The 16,819-nt window shown below is 43.1% G+C and overlaps 1 protein-coding gene across 1 annotated transcript in view; it reads left to right on the top strand.

Annotated features, from left to right (window-relative positions):
• The window catches only part of GGH (gamma-glutamyl hydrolase), a 41,442-nt gene extending 24,961 nt beyond the window's left edge, over nt 1–16,481 (top strand). The window contains exons 4-9 of the mRNA XM_077270569.1: nt 5,126–5,210; nt 9,170–9,308; nt 11,894–12,000; nt 13,918–14,008; nt 14,384–14,521; nt 16,108–16,481. Coding sequence (XP_077126684.1) covers nt 5,126–5,210; nt 9,170–9,308; nt 11,894–12,000; nt 13,918–14,008; nt 14,384–14,521; nt 16,108–16,226 — 679 coding nt within the window. The 3' untranslated portion in view covers nt 16,227–16,481. The remainder of the gene's footprint in view (nt 1–5,125; nt 5,211–9,169; nt 9,309–11,893; nt 12,001–13,917; nt 14,009–14,383; nt 14,522–16,107) is intronic.
• Nucleotides 16,482–16,819: the final 338 nt, after the last annotated feature.

Here is a 16,819-nt window from a genome sequence, read left to right as displayed (position 1 = left end):
AGCTATAATCAGGAGAACTATTTAAAGGCAGTGGGCATGGCCCCGCTTCCAATCCAAGGATTAGGTAAATTAACCCCGGAACAGCTAGATAAAATCTAGCAGACGCCAATGAGCAAATAGTGGTCAAAAGCGGAATTACCGCTGTCTGTCGGACTACCTGATCTGAACAGCGTCCGACATGACAGTACCCCGCCTTCTACAAGGGACCCCAGGGCCCTCACGGCTAATAGGACCCGGCTTGTCCGGATGACGGTGGTGAAACAACCTGACCAGCCGGTCAGCGTGAATGTCCGAGGCTGGTACCCAGGACCTCTCCTCAGGCCCATAACCACGCCAAAGTACCAAGTACTGTAAAGTGCGACGCACTACACGAGAGTCAACCACCTTGGAGACTTCAAACTCCAAATTACCATCCACCAAGACTGGAGGTGGCATAGGCGCCGCGTCCACAGAACCCACCACCTTCTTTAGAAGAAACCTGTGGAACACGTTGTGTATCTTATACACCGTAGGGAGCTCCATTTGGTACGCTACTGGGTTAATGACGGCGGTGACCCTAAATGGACCAGTAAACCGTGGACCCAATTTAAGGGATGGTATTTTGAGTCTTATGTTTTTTGTGGATAACCACACCCAGTCATCCACACTCAGGTCCGGACCTGGCACACGCCTACTGTCAGCCACACGTTTGTACCTAGCACCCACACTCAACAGGCGCTGTTTAACTCTCCTCCAGACTGGTGACAATTGTGTTCCTAACTGGTCCTCCTCCGGAACGCCGGAAGAGCCCCTCTGACTCAAGGTACAAAATTGAGGATGTAGCCCGTAAACACAAAAAAACGGAGACTCCCCAGACGACTCCTGGTGGTAATTATTGATGGCAAACTCAGCCAAAGGAAGAAAGGTAGACCACTCCTCCTGGTTATCAGAGACAAAGCAGCGTAAGTACTGTTCAAAATTTTGGTTCATACGCTCAGTCTGACCATTTGACTGAGGATGAAACGCCGAAGAATGAGAACTTGATTCCCAGCCGTGAGCAAAACGCTCTCCAAAATTTTGCCACAAACTGAGACCCCCTATCAGACACGATGTCAGACGGAACCCCATGAAGTCTGACCACCTCCTGAACAAATACTTGGGCCAGAGTCTTAGCGTTAGGCAACGCAGGCAAAGACACAAAGTGCGACATTTTAGAAAACCGATCAACAATCACCAAGATGACCGTGTTTCCAGCTGATGAGGGTAAATCAGTGATGAAATCCATGGAGATTTCCGTCCATGGCTTACTAGGTACCTCAAGAGGAAGTAGTGTGCCAACAGGACGGAAGTGAGGCGTCTTAGCCCTAGCGCACGTGGTACAAGCTGACATGTATGAGACCACGTCCTGTCGGATCTTAGGCCACCAAAACTGACGTGACACCAACTCCAAGGTACCTCTAACCCCTGGGTGACCAGCCACGACAGCATCATGATGCTCCGCCAAAACCTTTAGGCGGAGATGAAGCGGTACAAAAGATTTGTTGATGGGAAGCTCAGATGGTACCTCCTCCTGAGCCTCGGCAATCTCAGCCTCAACCTCGGTAGTGAGAGCCGAAACCACAACACCCTTTTGGAGGATGGGTACTGGATCTTCCCGAGGCTCTCCCCCCAGAAAACACCTGGACAGAGCATCCGCCTTAGTGTTTTTAGACCCAGGTCTGTAAGTGACCACAAAATTGAACCGCGTGAAAAACAATGCCCAGCGAGCCTGCCTGGGAGACAGACGCTTGGCAGACTCCAAATACAGCAGATTCTTATGATCGGTAATAACAGTTACCTGATGTACCGACCCCTCCAAGAAGTGTCGCCATTCCTCAAAGGCCAACTTAATTGCCAACAACTCCCTGTTGCCGATATCATAGTTACGTTCGGCGGACGACAGTTTCTTAGAGAAATAGGCGCACGGACGTAAACCACTCAAAGATGAGCCTTGAGATAGTACCGCCCCCACACCTACCTCAGACGCATCGACTTCCACAACAAAAGGTTTTGATACGTCTGGCTGCACAAGAATGGGGGCTGAAACAAAACTGTTCTTAAGAAATTCAAATGTGCGCACAGCAGCCTCAGGCCAAATGGAGAAATTGGTACCCTTTTTAGTCATGTCAGTTAGCGGTTTAGCAATGATGGAAAAATCCTTGATAAATTTCCTATAGTAGTTAGAAAACCCAAGGAACCGCTGAAGTGCTTTCAGGTTATCAGCACGTTCCCAACGCAGCACCGCCTGCACCTTAGCGGCGTCCATTTTAAAACCAGAAGCAGACACAATATAACCCAAGAAAGGCAACTCTTGAACAGAAAATACACATTTTTCAAGTTTAGCATACAGCTTATTCTCTCTGAGAATCTGTAACACCTGCCTGACATGATCTAAATGAGTATCACGGTCGCAAGAATATATGAGAATGTCATCTAGATACACGATAACGAATTTCCCCAAAACATGCGAGAACACATCATTGATGAAATGTTGGAACACTGCAGGTGCGTTAGTCAACCCAAACGGCATCACCAAATTTTCAAAATGACCCTCAGGGGTATTAAAAGCCGTCTTCCACTCATCACCTTGACGGACTCTTATGAGGTTGTACGCCCCCCTGAGGTCAAGCTTGGTAAACCACTTAGCACCCGCCACCTGGTTGAACAAATCTGGTATCAGTGGCATCGGGTATGGATCACGAACCGTAATCTGGTTCAACTCCCTGAAATCCAAACACGGGCGTAATCCGCCAACTTTCTTCTTCACGAAGAAGAACCCTGCTGCCACCGGCGAGGATGACGGCCTGATGTGCCCTTTGCTCAAGCTTTCAGCAATGTAATCTTTTAACGCTTGTCTCTCCGGACCAGAGATGTTAAACATCCTTGCTTTAGGCAATTTGGCCCCTGGTTTAAACCTGATAGAACAGTCATAGGGACGATGTGGCGGCAACTCTGAACAACCCTTCTCAGAGAACACATCCACAAAATCCAGAAGTGACTCCGGAACGCTTGAAGTCACCGCAGCCACACATGTGGCCAGGCAATTCTCCTGGCAGAACTCGCTCCACTGAATTATGTCCTGAGTTTTCAAGTCAATTACCGGGTTGTGCATGGACAACCAAGGAAAACCCAAAACCACCTGAGCAGGAAGATTCCTGAGCACCTTACATGTAACCCGCTCGTAATGTAGAACCCCAATGTGGAGTTTCACCTCAGCCACAAATTCAGTAATCTCCCCCTGAGAGAGAGGAGCAGCATTGATGGTGACCACGCGGATAGGATGAGACAGTTTTTCAATCCTAAAACCTGCTGTGCGCGCAAACTCCTCATCAATGAGATTTGTGGCTGAACCACTATCCACAAAAACAGTAATTGGCAGCTCACTGCCAGCAACAAAAACCTTAGCAGGGAGCATGCACTGAGAAACCACCATGGAGGATATACATAAGCTCAGACTGGTCTCCTCCACACCCTCTGAGCTTAGAAGTTTTCCGCCGTTGCTTTTTTCTTAGGCAGCAGAGGACAGATGTTAATAAAATGACCCGTTTTACCACAGTAAAAACAGGCTCCTTGCTTCCTGAGCTCAGGGACTGGACGCTTCACATGTGACACCCCTGCGATTTGCATAGGCTCCGTGGGCTCACCTGCAGCAACCTCACGTGAACCTAAACCCTCTCCCATAGGCGGTGTCACATGTTCCCCCTGACGCAAACGGCGATCAATGCGGACAACCAGACTCATGGCAGAATCTAGAGAAGCAGGAGTCTCGTACATCAGAAGGGCTTTTTTAACCCTTCCAGAAATCCCATGTATAAACTGACTCCGCAATGCTGGATCATTCCATTGTGTATCGATCGCCCAGCGACGAAATTCAGAACAGTAATCCTCTGCAACTCGCTCCCCCTGGCGAATAGAGCTTATCTTAGATTCTGCTAAAGCCATTTTGTCAGGTTCATCGTAGATTTTCCCAAGACAGGAAAAAAATCTCTCCACAGAGTCAAATGCAGCAGAATCAGATGGCAAAGAAAACGCCCATGCTTGGGGATCCCCACTCGACAATGACAACACCAGGCCCACACGCTGATCCTCATTACCTGAAGATATCGGGCGCATACGGAAATATAGTTTGCAAGCTTCACGAAAAGAAACAAATTTACTGCGTTCCCCAGCAAATTTTTCAGGCAAAGGAAATTTAGGCTCAGCAACTCTTCCTGTCGCTCCAGCTTGCACATTAGACACTGCTAGTCCCTGTTGCTGTACTGCCCCCCTTAACTCCGTGACCTGTAGGGACAGCGCCTCCAACTGGCGGGTTATGGAAGTCATGGGATCCATGACAAAACACAAAAAAAAGAACCCCCTTTTTTTTTTTGTGTTGTTGGGCCGATTATAATGTCAGGGAGAGACTAGGTGAGCGAGAGCTAATAACCCGGGCCCCTGCAGTTTCCCTCAGACTAGGGAAATCCTGACTGACCCTCTACCTGGAGTTTACACTGAAGGTGTGCATGTCCAGGCCTCGAACCTCACCCTGTCTCCTGAGCTCAGCCCTAGGCTGAAACCTCCGCCCGCCACCCAGTGAAGATGTTATTCCCCAATACCCACAGTTAGCACAGACAAGGATAAAGGAAAATATACACCACGCCGCAGTCACTCAGGAATACACTATAAATGTGCAGGGCAAAATAAATACAAATATAGGAAGGAGTAAATAAGACTAAGGAAAATACACCACCAGCAACGAATCTCCAACCACCAGCTCTCCTCACCTGACCGAGATAACAACGCACAAGACAGAAGCTATAATCGGCGACACCCAAAGATCAGGAGAACTATTTAAAGGCAGTGGGCATGGCCCCGCTTCCAATCCAAGGATTAGGTAAATTAACCCCGGAACAGCTAGATAAAATCTAGCAGACGCCAATGAGCAAATAGTGGTCAGAAGCGGAATTACCGCTGTCTGTCGGATGACCTGGTCTGAACAGCGTCCGACATGACAGTTATGGGCTGCACAAGGGACTAGTTATCTTGTTTCTTTTTTATATATTGCCTCTTGGGAACTCTGTGTGACGAACACTAATCGGAATATCTGATTTTTTTTTTTATATTCCAGGGTTCTTCTTCCTGGGGGTGGTGTTGACCTTAAAGATTCTGGATATGCGAGAGCCGCCAAGATTTTCTATGATTTAGCGCTAGCGGTAATTTTATTTTTACTTCAATATTATATACAGTATTCTTTTAATCAAGGTAGATTCTCATACAGCAGATATAAAAAAAAAAAAAAAAAAAAAACCTACACACCCCTGTTAAAATGGCAGTTATTTGTTATGTAAAAAAATTATACCAAGAAGAATGATTTCAGAACTATGTCCACCTTTAAAGGGAATCTGTCAGTAGGATAAACCCACTTAATCAGTCTATATGGGAATGTATGTCATAGGAGCCTGAATAAAGGATACCGTGATATCTGTGTTTCTATGTCTTTTTCCAGAGTAATTCACATTTTTCTTATTATATAAATGAGCTATTAAGGTTTATGTGCTGATGTCATAGCAGAGCTGTGTGCGATTATAACTGTCAGTCATTCCATGTCTCACACTGGTAACTTTCCATTTCATTTACAATAATCTCTGGAGGCAGATTCTGAGGCAGATCTCGTCCGGCCAATAGATCATTACACCTCATTTATATATAAGAAAAACGTGGATTTTTTTTGAATGAGACATTGGGTCGCAGGTATCAAGTTTTCATTGTATTCACCTTCTTATGACCTGCTTGTAGACAGCTTGGGGTTGACCCTACTGCCAGATTCCCTTTATTGTCACCCAGAATTTGTACAAATCCAACAGACTAAAATGTTTTGGTGGAAAAACAAAAATTAAGAAATAAAATATTGTGGTTTCATAAAAAAATGAATATATATAGATATCGTTTAATGACCTTTTGGGAAATTAATGTAGCTTAAATATACACTTACATAAGTGTGTACAGTACTTTTTACTTTATTGATTCATAAATATAGATTTATAAACTTTTTTACTTTTGAAATTATTCTATTGCAGTTTTTTTCCTCACCTGCCTAAACTTTCACAGTACTGTATAAAAATATTAATCATTTATTTTTTAATCAATACAACTAGAAAAGCAAGAAAAATCTCCCCCCAATCCCAGTCCTATCTGTCACACACAAACATACTTTGGTAGGCAATCAAAATAAAAGTGTTATGGCTATTAAACTATACATGTGGGATCCACCACTGAGACCTGCATATCTTCCAAAAATTGGGGCCCATGCAAATTGTCTCTTCAGAGAGGACGAGGACTAGCACTCTAGCGCCACCTATATGAAGTAGCAATCCTAAAAGTCAATGTCGACCCTTTAACGAGCCTTGTCACACGACTTAGGACAAAAGCCAAAATCTGAATTTGCAAATACTGTGTCTCTCCTGGTACTGCCTCTCATCAGTGTAAAGTGTGAGATCTGGTTTAACAAGGTAAGAGGCGTCTGACCAGGATCCAAGGGGTAACGTTTCTCCTGGTGAAGAGTGACAGGTCAAGCCTGACATGTCGAGGTGAGGAGACTTTTAAGCCTCAGTGCTTCTCTGGGAAATATGCAAATTGTCTCTTCAGAGAGGAAGAGGACTAGATCTCTAGTGCCACCTATGGGAAGTAGCAATCCTAAAAATCCCTCTGTCTTCTGCTTTCATTGGTCACAAGCACATGCCCGATACTGGGCTATGATGTGCGGTGAAACTCCGCCCACAGCCCAGTCAGTCAGAGGGGTGTTGTGACTGGGTCACGCCTGGGTGATGCAAAGGATTCTGGTACTTGATGCGACGTCAGCGGCAGTTGACGTGATGCGGACCGAGCTGTAAGCAATAGCGCCGCTCAGAAGAACATATGGCAACAGAATGTATTTGCAAAAATACTTATTTACAAGGTTTAAATCGATGGGGGCATTATAAAATATAGTATATTTTTGCTTCTGAGTTTCAAACTCCATCTGAAAGCGATGAAAATACACAAAAAAATCTATTCCATCATTATTTGGTCCTGATGAAGTTTGAAAATCTTGAAATGCTTTGACGTAAACTGCATTCATTCTTCACCTTTGAACCTTGGGCAGCGTGGACTCTGAACCATCGTATTCCTAATTTTTTGCAAAAAACAATTATTCCAGAGCTTCATGGATTGGTGTTTCATGGATAAAAATCCTCCAACAAGTCTGAGATCTCCGTGTGAAGACACAAGCGTTGGTTGCGGCTGTTTATTATACACCACAATTGTACTTTGGAGAAGTGAAAAATGCGCTGTAACAAAATGACGGAAAATCCTAATGTTCCATGTGCAGAAAAGAGGAAGGGCGATACCCACTACAAAGCTACAAACACCGACTGATATTGCTCAACACAAAACGATTCACTTATAAAAAAGCATAACGAAATTCTGGGAAATAGGGAAGTTACATGGTGACGTCGATATTAGTAAAGATATTATGTACTAAAGATAATATTACGTAATTTTTATTTTTTATGAATCTACGTGATGACTATAAAAGATAGTTATGCAGCATACAACATAAATATGGCAGTATAAACTAAACACATAGCCCTGTAGGGACCATATAAAAATAAAAATTGTGGGAATGGACTTGATGACCACCGCTCCATTCACAGAAGCCCCAGTTCTCAGGATTGGTGGGGTTCCAGTGGTTGGATCCCAGCAAAGGAGACGTTGTTCATATCCAATGTATGGACTCAGCAATTGTTACCCACTGAATAGAGAATACAACCACATCTAATGGACCCAACAATGACATGATGGCAGGGTCCCCGATCCTTCCATCTCCTCTAGCACGGCAGAGCTGTTGGGCTTTCCCCAGTAACTAAACTCTCATGGCGAGTTAAAAAAATAGAAAAAAAAAAAACCACCCGAACCACTACAATTTCTTTTTTTACTCCTTGAAGAAGATTTACTCTGAATACAACTGAAAAAAAAATTCTGTAAAAAGAAAACAGATCTACAATTTAGTTTGGTGGCCCAAGTATTTTGGTAGCCTAAGGCTGGCTTCACATGTCAGAGTTTCATAGTCAGTGTACGAAGCGTTATGACCGTACCAGCTTCAGGTCTTCTGAGCTGAACTCCTCATACTCATGTAGATCTGTCAGTTTTTCGAGGTCTGCTCAGAAAACCTGCACCAGGACAAGAAACTAGGATGCATGAAGCTGGCCTAGTCATCCCACAAATAAGAGAGGAACTTGTGGAGTACCTAGTGTCTTATGTAGCTGTTCGGTTTGGGACTTTGAAGCAGTAAAAGCACATTCTCTGGAAAGATGAATCATGCTTGATAGTCTGTTTGGGTTTATATAGGACGTGTTTCTCTTACTATGGTACCAGAGATCATGGACCAGTTTGCATATATTAAATTACTTGAAGAGGTCATGTTGCCTTGAGCTGAATATGCCCTTGAAATAGGTGTTTCAACAAGACAACGACCCTAAACACACCAGTAAACGAGCAAAATCTTGGTTCCAGTCCAACAAAATTGAGGTTATGGAGTGGCCAGCCCAATCCCCGAACCTTAATCCGATAGAACACTTGTGGGGTGACATTAAAAATACCATTTCTGAGGCAAAACCAACAAATACCAAAAAATAGTGGGATGTAGTCCAAGCATCCTGGGCTGGAATAACAGGTGACAGGGGCCAGAAGTTAGATGACTCTAGGCAACATTGATGTGAAGCAGTTCTAAAAAACTGAGTATACAACTAAATATCAGGTTAGTGATTGACAGGAATGATAAATCGTCAAGACAAATGCAGACACAGCTATTTTTTTTAGAAAGCTCAGTGTTCATTTTTTGTTACTTTCTGTAAAGTAATAAAAAAAATCTACATTTCTCTTCATGTTTTGAATTAGAAAACAGCGTGCAATGTTCCCAATGCTGGAAATAATAACTGGTGTAAAGATTTTGTGATGAACTCCTGTTTTTGGACACTACTGTACGTAACTACTCTACACAGACCTCTTACCTCAACCTTCTCTGACGGCTTTTGATTCAGTGAAGATTGTGGAGGACTGTGGTGTGAATGGATCATGACTTGTACAGTAATTTATTTGCTTCTGTTCTAATTCTGGGAATTTTTCTGTCTCTCAGGCTAATGACAAAGGTGATTACTTTCCTATCTGGGGGACCTGTTTAGGATTTGAGCAATTGACTGTACTGACAAGTGGAGAACTGTTACTAACACTGACCCAGACAGAAGACATCTCGTTGCCTCTAAACTTCACTGAGAGTAAGTACATTGTGTAGTATGTGCTATACGTCGTAGCTTATGCGTACACTGGCTTATTAAAGGGATTGTACAGAGTTTGGAAGTTGTCCCCTATCCATAAAGATCTTCAAAGCCTCGTGTAGAGAGCAGTACAGGAGATGGAGCACAGTATTCATCTGTACAATGCCTCAGTGATACGGCCCCATCGATTCTCCACAATTTGCCCTTAATTCACAGGGTTTTTCTGGTTGGCTGAATCCTCCTGTCAGTCATATGCCTCACCAATTGTCACTGTCTGTTTACTGAGTTTGTAAATTGAATGTGGTTTTAGAAGCCTAGGAAAAGCCATTCTACATTTATAAGTCCATCACTTTTTTCACTGGAGGTAAGTGGCAGTAATGATGTTGTATCAGCAGATACTTGCCAAAAATTGTGCGTGTTCGACAAGTATTTTGTACCTGAGCTCAGGGCTGTATAGTTGGGAAGCCATACCACTAATGCCGACTACTCCATTTCCCTGACTCATGACTCCGACCCCACAGTACTTGTCACTACTGAGCATGTGCATGAAGTGCAGCACAGATTCATCACATTCCCAAATTCTCATGAAAACACTTACAGCACATCCTGCACTGTACTACTGTACCCAATTTATTATATATTTTAGGAGTCGGTGTCAGTCCATTTTATACCGACTTATACCGAACTCAGACTCCACCAAAATGGACCCGGATTCCGACTCCACGATTCCGACTCCACAGCCCTGCCTGTGCTATTGATTAGGATGGGAAAAACGCATCCTGACAGGTATTATCAGTGCCATTCACCTGTGTAAGTGAGTGTCACTGAACAACCCTGTTAAGAGCATTGTAAGTTGAAGGATCGATATTCACAGTTCAGTAATCCAAATTATATGAATATCAGTCTGTGATTAAGGGAATCTGTCAGCAGGTTTTTGCCATGTAATCGGAAGTCAGCATGCTTGTAGGGCTTAAAACACAGATTCCAGGGATGCCTCTCTTCTGAAGCTCCATGCTTTTGTGTGCTTGCAATGATTGTTTTAGCACCAGGAGCTTATCATTGCTGGGACACAGCAGCATATGCATGCTACTCTAACACTCCCCCTCCTGTGATGGGTAACTCACAGTCTTTGGTCATTGTATATACAAAAAACCCAAAGGTAAGAACTGGGATGTAAACTGGTGTGCATGCAGCATGTAAGCGTACGTTCACACTGGCCACTGAACTGAAAAAAATAAAACAAAGACAGACATACTGATTAAATACCCTGCAGCAAATAAATAAGCAGCATAGTGCTTGAAAATAATATATGGTACTTAGTTAACATATTTTTTTTATCACAAAACTGTGAACGCCATCCCACCACTCCACGGTGGCCACAATTGGGACAGTCCTAACTCTAATATTAAAAACTTTACCGTTTGTCAAGTGACATGCATGTGGATAAGGGCTGAGTAGCGCTGGGCCTGGTGTGGGCAGAGTTAGCTGTATGGCCAAATCTAAACACTGTGTCAGAACTGCTGCACCCGGTAAACTAATGCATTGTTTGATCCGACTTCTCTTTGCCTGCATTAGGCTGCTTTCGGATGAGGGAGCAAAAACCTGCTGACTGATTTCCTTTAAAGGGAATCTGTCACCCCTAAAAATGGCCTGTAAACTAAGCCCACCGGCATCAGGGGCTTATCTCCAGCATTCTGTAATGCTGTAGATAAGCCCCCCGATGTAACATGAAAGGTAAGAAAAAAAAGGTAGATTATACTCACCTGGGGGGGGCGGTCCCGCTGCCGGCCGGTCTGATGGGCGTCGTAGTCCAGGTCCGGTGCCTCCCATCTTCATCCAATCACGTCATCTTCTTGTCTTTTTTTTTTAAATTCACCGGATTGTGCCTGACGGCAAAAACCTGATGCGTGAAAGTAATGAATCGGGAGCATCTGACTCCATCACGCCTCCTCATCAAGCGTTATACGGAATAGCACTGCTCGCCATGAATTGGACAAGCTGTGGCGTCGCTCCCTCGTCCCTCCCAGGCTCCACTCCCTTCCATATAACTGGGAGAAACTTGTGAAAATGCCAAACATGCAACATATTATGTGACTTTTCAAATCAAAATAGTGGCCAAATTTCTTTTGGTAAAAAAGGCAATGTCTGGGGTTTTATATAATTTATTAGTGCTAACAAATACTGATCAGTCTGGTGTCCTGTACGCTGCCCATGATGGGAGCAACATATGAGCGAGACATAGGGGAGAATTTATTATTCCTCTATGCCAAAAAGTCTCAACATTTGGTGTAAGGGGTGCTTGTGTAAAAATCTTGCTGTTTTTAAAAATTGGGCTAATTGCAGTGTGACAAATTTACTAGAATTTGCCAGAAAACGAGCATAAATTGTAAGTGAAATGTGCGCCAGTTCGTGGCTGCCACGGGTATGTTCCCGTGTACCTATAGCTGAAGCTGCACCTGTATTTCCTACGCTGCCTTCAGGTAGGGTGTAATGGGAGACTTAACTGGTTCGCTTTTCATGCATTTTAGATGAAAATGGAAGGAAATTACATTTCTGTACCCTAAACCTTTTTTTTTCTTTTCTAGATGTATTAAGTAGCAAATTATTCCGGAACATTCCACGTACGTTATATAAAGCCCTCTCCACCATGTTTATTACGGCAAACTTCCACTCCTGGAGCCTCTCCATCCAGGTACAGATATCATTCTATCCAGATAATGACTCGTTAAGCTTGCCCTGATCATTTCTTGTTCTTAGCTTTTAGTTGTCCAGAAATCTGTAATCAAAAGCAGATACCGGTATTTACCAAGAAAAGAAGGAATGGCGGAATATGTTTGAGATTTTCTTACCATAATGTTTTTTATGACCTATCAGTAGGATATAAATGATTATAATTTTTTTATTGTACTAAATGGCTCCATTCTTGGCTGCATGTTGTCTGAACGGCTTCTCTACTTTTTCAGAGTCTGTTAGCACATAACGACCATTCACACCAAGTGCAGGCGCTCGGTGCACTGTGGCGGGGCCAAACATTTAAGTGCAGCCTCCCACCTGCTTGTTTTCATCGCTTTCCTCCCTTCCTTTTCTTTGACAGCTCTGGGTTGATGGAGCCGGAGAAGGGTGGAGGTTGGGAGGAAAACAAATAGGTGGGAAGGTGCACATAAATGTTTGACCAAACCGCGTTGCACAGAGCGCCTGTACTTTGAACACCGGATAACAGTTATATCCGGGTCCCCCTTAAAAATGTGATAGGGTGCTGAGATGAAATACCGCGCCGCCCATGGCAAAGAGGAGCACAGAGGAAAAGCAGACCCTTTTTCTCATTTCAGAAATTTGTGGTGTTCCTACCCCTATTGTTGTTCTCACCAGCTGCTGTCGTCTTCTGTTCTCAGCGCCGCTCCAGTCCATTTACAGCAGTTTGTGACCTACCAGATCTCTCCAGTGTTTGGGCAATTCGGAAGTCACTCCACAATGTAAATCTATGAGACCCACAATGAGGCTGTCATAGAATTACTGTGAGAACTTGTGACCATTACTCTGATTTCCGGAGCGGCGCCAGGAACAGCTGAAGACGGCAGCTGGTAAGTATAAGACTAAGATCAGGAAACTTTCATTAGTGGCACCGCTCCAGCGCTGAAATGAAAACAAACCCTGGAATGGAGCTTTAAATGCACGTTCTTGCAAAAAGCTGATTCACTGTTATACTTCTACCCAGAGATGCAATGACTTCAGCAGCTCAGGCCCTGCAGTAGGCATAAGTGTTTTTTTTTCGTTTTTTTTTCCTACAGCATTACATTTAAAGGGGTTTCCTCATATCACAAATTAATGGCATATCATTAGGATTTGCCATAATTTTATTATTTGTTGGTAACCCACCTTTGGGACCCCTATGATCGCAAGAACAATGGGGACGTCTTTTCTCACCTTCATTGTTTTTTTTTTTTCCTGCACTCCCAATAGTCATCTATGACTTGGACTAAGGGCAGGTGCTGACGACCGTATTTTTGGTCCGAGTGCGAGCCAACAAAACACCGGCTCACACTCCAATCAATGTTATTGTATGGGGCTGTTCACATGCCAAGTCGGTTCGAGGGAAAAAAGTTCCGTATTTCCGAGTTTTGATCAGATATTCAGATCACACGATACAAGTCAATGAATCTGGAAACTATCGGACTGCACTTGGATGACATCTGACTGCAGTCCGATGTCTGAGGTAAACTAAGAGAATCGGAGCACAATATAATCACACTCTAATCAAAGTGATCAGAGTGTGATTTGCATAATTTACCTGATTCTTTCAAATGAGAGAATACAGTCACCTGCACCTGCCCTAACATCGGCCCATCCTTGGGACTCTCGATAATAATTCTCCTATGGCCTTTCCTATTTGTCATGTAACATTGTGATAAGTAAACCCCTTTTAGTTTCCGCTTCCAAGACTTTCTAATAACTGTGTGCACATCGATCAGAATACGACGTGAGGTTGTTACCCGTATCGGATGGCTCAAATCTGCCTGGTTTCTATAGGCAATGGCTAATATTCACTAAACCCCTTATTCTTGTACCCTTCATGTATTCTAACATTATTTTGGTTTCTGCGTTTTTACAGAACTTTACAGCTAATGAGAAGCTACACAAATTCTACAACATCCTGTCCACTAACTCTGACGGTGTTCTGGAATTTATCTCCACATTTGAAGGTAGTAATTGATGTCTCCTCTAGAAATGTCCTTTGTATGTGATATGTGCACAGAGTCTATACTATGGGGGTATTCTTTTTAGTAACTCAGATTTTGTATAAATCTAAAAGAAAAAACCTCTGTATGAAAACCAGAGGATATTGGTCCATAGACGTGTATAAGCGCCATTCCCTGAAGTCGGACATTCTCCTTCTTTTTACACCATTACACTTTATAGCACAAATTCTTTGTTAATCTGAAGAAGGACAAAGATGATGACCAAAACATTATGGATTGGATTGTATGAAAATTCTGACATATTTCACAAGTGCCAAGTCCTGTATTTGATTACCCTATTGAACTCGCTCCTGAGTTTTGCCACGTTGTGTTTTGCAGCGTATCATTATCCTATTTATGGCGTCCAGTGGCATCCAGAAAAAAATCCATTTGAATGGAAAAAAACTTCCGATATTTCCCATGTTGCAGAAGCCGTGCACGTGGCTTTTTATATGGCTGACTTCTTCGTTAATGAAGGTAAGAACGTTATAGAAAAATGGGGTCCACAAGACCCCACTGCCTCCATGGGCACCAGTGAATTTGTAATCACTGCTATGGTCTGATAACAGCTGGAGATGTGAAAAGTGCAAGTCTGCTTTAGTGGCGCTTTATATCTATTGCTTTTCATTATGTAAAAACGCAAACTCGTAAAGTGTATGATGTGTGCTTTGCAGCAGTGGCACAGCGCTCAATGCTATAACTTGTGAGCTCCATTATAGATGGCATGCAGCGCTTCTACATGGCTGTACCCTCATGCATGACTCTGGGGTTGGAAGCACAATTGGCTGCTGTCATCCACTGTCTTAGTGATTTACTCAGTCTGGCTACACATATTACTGTCAGAGCAATGGCAGCCATCTCTCCCAACTCCACCATACACAGAAGCAGTTTCTAACATTCATGTGTTGTCAATGGGGAGAGAGAAGAATGCCACTACCAGATATCTCTAATAGCTTGTAAACTTTCCTGAAAACAGAAGGTTGAGGTGTTGAAATTTCAATGTCCCTATCCTTTTTTTTCTTGCTCTCGATATATGGTCGTCAGATCCCACCAACGTCAGTAGATTTGAACAACTTTTATACTAAGTTTATGGGGGCCGTAAAGGGGCACAATCACACCCAAAACCGCAATTTCAGCTGCTTAAATGTTTATACTGTATAGGGAACACAGCACTTATAAGAATCATACCAGTAACATACATTTTACTGAAAAATTTACTTTTAATCCATATGCAAATAAGGGTACAGGGAGAGATCTGTAAACACAAATCCTTGTTACTGCGCCTGCGCACTGATGCTGGAAGAGCCCAGCGACACCCTCAGAATCAGTGCAGGTCACACTCAATGTAGGTACATGAACATTCTGGTCTACACTTCTGGGTGTAGTGAGCCGCGGCCATATACTGGAAGGAGAAAAATACTCATTCATCAGGTGTAATGGTTGAGTGAATCATCGTTCTCGGTGGCACCTCCTCCTGTTTAAACAGTACAGTATAGATCACACAGTGTGCCTCATTTCATTTGGTCTGCCAGTGTAAACAGGCATTTAAACAACTGCTGACTGATGTAAGTTTACCGATCGGTGGCACGGATTGTGCTGCAGGATGGTCAGTGAAAATTGACCTTCAGTCCATTTTGTAAATAGGTTCTCTTTAAAATTTCACCAAATTTTTCACGGTGAACTAGACACACAATGTAATATTGGCTGCGGAGCGATATGAAACTTTTTTTTTATTTGACCTCTGATTGCTAATATCTTTACAACAAAGTATGTCACCTAAAGAGTTGACACCCACTTGGACTTTACCAAAGTTGTCAGATGGCAGTTCCCTACAGGGACAAGAAGTGCACCCCTCCAGGGTTAAACACCCACTTTCACTTATCTAAATATAACCACTATGGAGGGGTGAAATTAAGAAAAAAAGGTTTTATTCCACTCTTATAACTCTTACAAGAGAGAAGTTTCTGTTTTTTTCCTTTTTTAGAATTGGGTCACTTACTTTTATTGGTGCCTGGAGTTATTGTACATTGTGTCTAATACTTTTTGTTTTTGTACTTTTGCAGCCAGGAAAAGTCAGCACCAGTTTTCTGAGGACGCGGAAGCACAATTCCCACTAATATATAACTACTGCCCAAAGTACACAGGAAATATTTCTGTTTTTGAGCAAATGTATTTTTTCTGAAGACATTTTAAAGCTTAATGTGGTGCAATTCATTCTGAGAATATATTTTTGCTATGCACTTTGTATTGTTTGCAGCTAATGTGATGGCAAAAAAATGTTTTTACTTCACAATTCAATCCGCATTCGCCATTATTGGAACAGATATTAATGTACATGTTGCTCGAATTACACTGAATGTATTTCATCCTTGCCCTGCAGAGTGCGGCGCCTCCTGTTCACTCCTGGAAACTGCATACAATTAAATGTTGACTTGAATATTCTGGCTTTGTCCTCCATGCTCTGGTCTTCACTTCTTAATAGGCATTGCCAGCAATATTGTATATCTAATAAGGATGTATGAAAAGATCTTGATGTGGTAAGAATTCCCTAAGGCTGGATTGAGACGTTTGGTACCATTTTCCGCAATGTTTTCAGTTGGGTTTTCCAACACCTTTTATTGGAAAACCCTTAACACGTGATGTTTCTGGTGGCAGATATCTTGCTGCATCATGAAGTGCCCATACATGATTGGGATGGTGCCCGTTCCATCTTCACTAGAAGCTCTTATTGCAGTTGCCATGGCCATAACTAGTTCTGATCCCAGCAGCTGTACA

The sequence above is a fragment of the Ranitomeya variabilis genome, chromosome 6 (genome assembly GCF_051348905.1).
Source record: "Ranitomeya variabilis isolate aRanVar5 chromosome 6, aRanVar5.hap1, whole genome shotgun sequence".
Taxonomy (NCBI): Eukaryota; Metazoa; Chordata; class Amphibia; order Anura; family Dendrobatidae; genus Ranitomeya; species Ranitomeya variabilis.
The sequence above is the reverse complement of the archived record's forward strand: the minus strand, read 5'-3'. Positions and strand labels throughout refer to the sequence as shown.